At 34.9% G+C, this 3,601-nt stretch overlaps 1 protein-coding gene across 2 annotated transcripts in view; it reads left to right on the forward strand.

The window, feature by feature from the left end:
• LOC136843689 (zwei Ig domain protein zig-8-like) overlaps positions 1–3,158 on the forward strand; it is a 190,274-nt gene extending 187,116 nt beyond the window's left edge. For both annotated transcript variants that reach the window (XM_067112254.1, XM_067112255.1), the window contains 2 exons: positions 726–802; positions 2,928–3,158. In XM_067112254.1, coding sequence (XP_066968355.1) covers positions 726–802; positions 2,928–3,061 — 211 coding nt within the window. In that variant the 3' untranslated portion in view covers positions 3,062–3,158. The remainder of the gene's footprint in view (positions 1–725; positions 803–2,927) is intronic.
• The last annotated feature ends 443 nt before the right edge of the window (positions 3,159–3,601 follow it).

Genomic DNA, 3,601 nt, shown 5'->3' on the forward strand with positions numbered 1-3,601 from the left:
AAACTGGCATAAAAGAAAATCTTCGAATTTTATGCTATTCTTACTGAGCGACTTGATTTTTTTTTTTTTTTTTTTTACTATAGGATTTACGAAACTGCTTTTTTCATGTGGTTTTCCTCTGCAATAAACAATGACTTTTCCCTAAATATTATTTTTTTGCAACTTGGTCATTTGATTGATAGACAGAGATAAATCCCAGTAATTCAATAAAAATTGTGAAGCTACTGTTTTTGGTATATCTTGTTTCTATTATTTTTCTTTGGTCCCCGAAAAAAAATTTTGGGTTTCTGTAAAAAGTCCTCTTTTTACTTCTTTTCGTAGATCCGTGAAAATGATGTAACTTTTTGTTTGGGAAATCTATGAAAAAGGCGAATATGTTTTTTTGTTTTCTAAATCCATGAATATTATAGTATGCTTTTTTCTTGCTTTTCAAATCCTTGAAAATGAAAAGAATTTCAGCAAAACATTATTTCCTTCGTTTTGTAAAACTATGAAATGGCAAGACTGCCAAATGCAAATATTTCATTTACAGAACCATGAAAACAAAATTGTAAAACTTACTTTATTACTTTTGTAAATCCTTAAAAACGACAAAACACTATACAGTAAAGCTACCATTTCCATCTAGAATATCCAAGAAAACGACAAGACTCAGCTAAAACTTTGCTATTTTCATTTCGTGAATCCACGAGACAAACAGATCCCGTCTTTCTCCTCCTTTCCAGGTACGGCGACTCAGGGAATTACTCCTGCCTCCCGCCGCACGTGGACCCTGCCTCTGTCATGGTCTACGTCACGAAAGGTAAGTCACAATTGGAACATATTTCGTGGAAGATACAGTGCTTCCTGGTTTTTCCCTTGGCCGGCGTAAGCCGGCTTGGATTTATTTTCTAGAGAGTTTCTGTACATTGTATGTTTCTTCATGAAAAAATATTCGCTTACATACTACCACTAAGAGATTTATGTGTTTGTTAAATTTGAGTTATCTATCTAGATAATGTGAGTAGTGTTTTATTACCTGAAGAGTTTTGCTTCATAAGGTATTCTTGATTAAACTGGAGTAAATATTGGTACAATGCAATGATAGTTTTCATATACACCGTGTTTGTATATATATATATATATATATATATATATATATATATATATATATATATATATATATATATATATATATATATATATAATCAGTAAACTACAAACGTCCTTTAATATCCAATTCGCTCTACCTCGGAAATAATATATTTTCATATATGTTACCGAAGGGGAATTTTTTTGTTGATAATAAGTTAGTCGTCCCGTGGGCTCGAACCAGCGACGGACAAGAACTCAGGAGTACAGTGGACGCTTAACCCACACGGCTAGCAAGTGAAGTATAAGTAGATATCGGCTCCCATATACAAATCTCCCGTCGAACTCAGGTGTTTGTATTTAGAGACGATATCCACCCACCTCTGCCATGTTAACCGTGTAGTGCGTTTGTCGCACGCAGCCATATTATGACTTTTTATCACATCACCGTGATTCATATACAATCAGTCAGCTACAAACGTCCTTTAATATCCAATTTGCTCTACCTCGGAAATAATATATTTTCATATATGTTACCGAAGGGGAAGTTTTTAGTTGATAATAAGTTCGTCGTCCCGTGGGCTCGAACCAGCGACGGAGAAGAACTAAGGACTATAGTGGACGCTTAACCTACACGGCTAGCAAGTGAGGTATAAGTGGATATCGGCTCCCATATACAAATCTCCCGTCGAACTCAGGTGTTTCTATTTAGAGACGATATCCACCCACCTCTGCCATGTTAACCGTGTAGTGCGTTTGTCGCACGCAGCCATATTATGACTTTTTATCACATCACCGTGATTCATATACAGTCAGTAAGCTACAAACGTCCTTTAATATCCAATTCGTTCAGCGTCCACTGTAGTCCTGAGTTCTTGTTCGTTGCTGGTTCGAGCCCACGGGAGGACGAACTTATTATCAACTAAAAAATTCCCCTTCGGTAACATATATGAAAATATATTATTTCCGAGGTAGAGCGAATTGGATATTAAAGGACGTTTGTAGCTTACTGATTGTATATGAATCACGGTGATGTGATAAAAAGTCATAATATGGCTGAGTGCGACAAATGCACTACACGGTTAACATGGCAGAGGTGGGTGGATATCGTCTCTAAATACAAACACCTGAGTTCGATGGGAGATTTGTATATGGGAGCCGATATCTACTTATACCTCACTTGCTAGCTGTGTGGGTTAAGCGTCCACTGTAGTCCTGAGTTCTTGTCCGTCGCTGGTTCGAGCCCACGGGACGACGAAGTTAATATCAACTAAAAATTCCCCTTCGGTAACATATATGAAAATATATTATTTCCGAGGTAGAGCGAATTGGATATTAAAGGACGTTTGTAGCTTACTGATTGTATATGAATCACGGTGATGTGATAAAAGTCATATATATATATATATATATATATATATATATATATATATATATATATATATATATATATATAATATGAAAACTATCATTGCATTATAACAATATTTACTTGATTAAACTGGAGTAAATATTGGTATAATTGGATGATAGTTTTCATTTATATATATATATATATACACACACACACACACACACACACATATATATATATATATATATATATATATATATATATATATATATATATATATATATATATATATATTCTTTTACACTTAAAGATAAGATTACTAAAACGATTCTGACAAATTTACATAATTTATAACAAAGTTGTGATCCAAAATACTCAATAACATTTAACCTCTAGAACTGTGCTCCTCGTTTTTGGACGATGGAAAATCATATAATTTGCAAATTAACATCAACATAATGTTAAATACTATGTCTATTTTGTTTGTTTGTTTTATAATCAGGTGACGAAGCCGCAGCCGTCCAAAGACGTGGCGCTTCCTCGGGGATCTCTGTGGAACCATCCTCAGCATCTTTGATCCTCTCGATATTTATCATCTTCAACACCTCCATTCCAAGAGTTCTGTCGGACAGATGATCTGCCCTGAGTGGTTATGAAAATTCTTCTTTATTTCCTTTTAGTTTTGTCTCGAGTCATTGCCTATTCCTCCCTTCACAAAATATATTTTCTAAAGGGCCCCAAGGTTCGTTCTCTAGTCCTCCTGTTCGTCTCCATATTCTACAATGGCATTTTCTTCCGGCTCTTTTGATGAACCCTTTTGGTGGATGGAAGAGGACTCTGAAAAATCATGGATTTATAGTAGCTGACATTAATGAATGAACTTGGGAATTAAAAGTCTTGTTGTTCTCCTTCTCCTTCTTCTTCTTATTTTATTTCATCAATTGACAATGAGGTCACACAAACACACACTTTCGTTCGATTCTTTCTTTTGATTATTCACGGCGGGCAATGTCTGATCGAATTCTGAATGAGTTAGAGGGGACGGAGTGAAGCAGAATTTGAAATTATGCAAAACGGCTTAGAAGAGGTACATGAGATATGTTTTTCGTCTGTTTATACTATTTATTTCAAGATTTTCAGCCGAGTTAATAGCATACTAAAGCGTTTTCAGAACAA

This window comes from Macrobrachium rosenbergii, chromosome 12 (assembly GCF_040412425.1).
Source record: "Macrobrachium rosenbergii isolate ZJJX-2024 chromosome 12, ASM4041242v1, whole genome shotgun sequence".
NCBI classification, from domain to species: Eukaryota; Metazoa; Arthropoda; class Malacostraca; order Decapoda; family Palaemonidae; genus Macrobrachium; species Macrobrachium rosenbergii.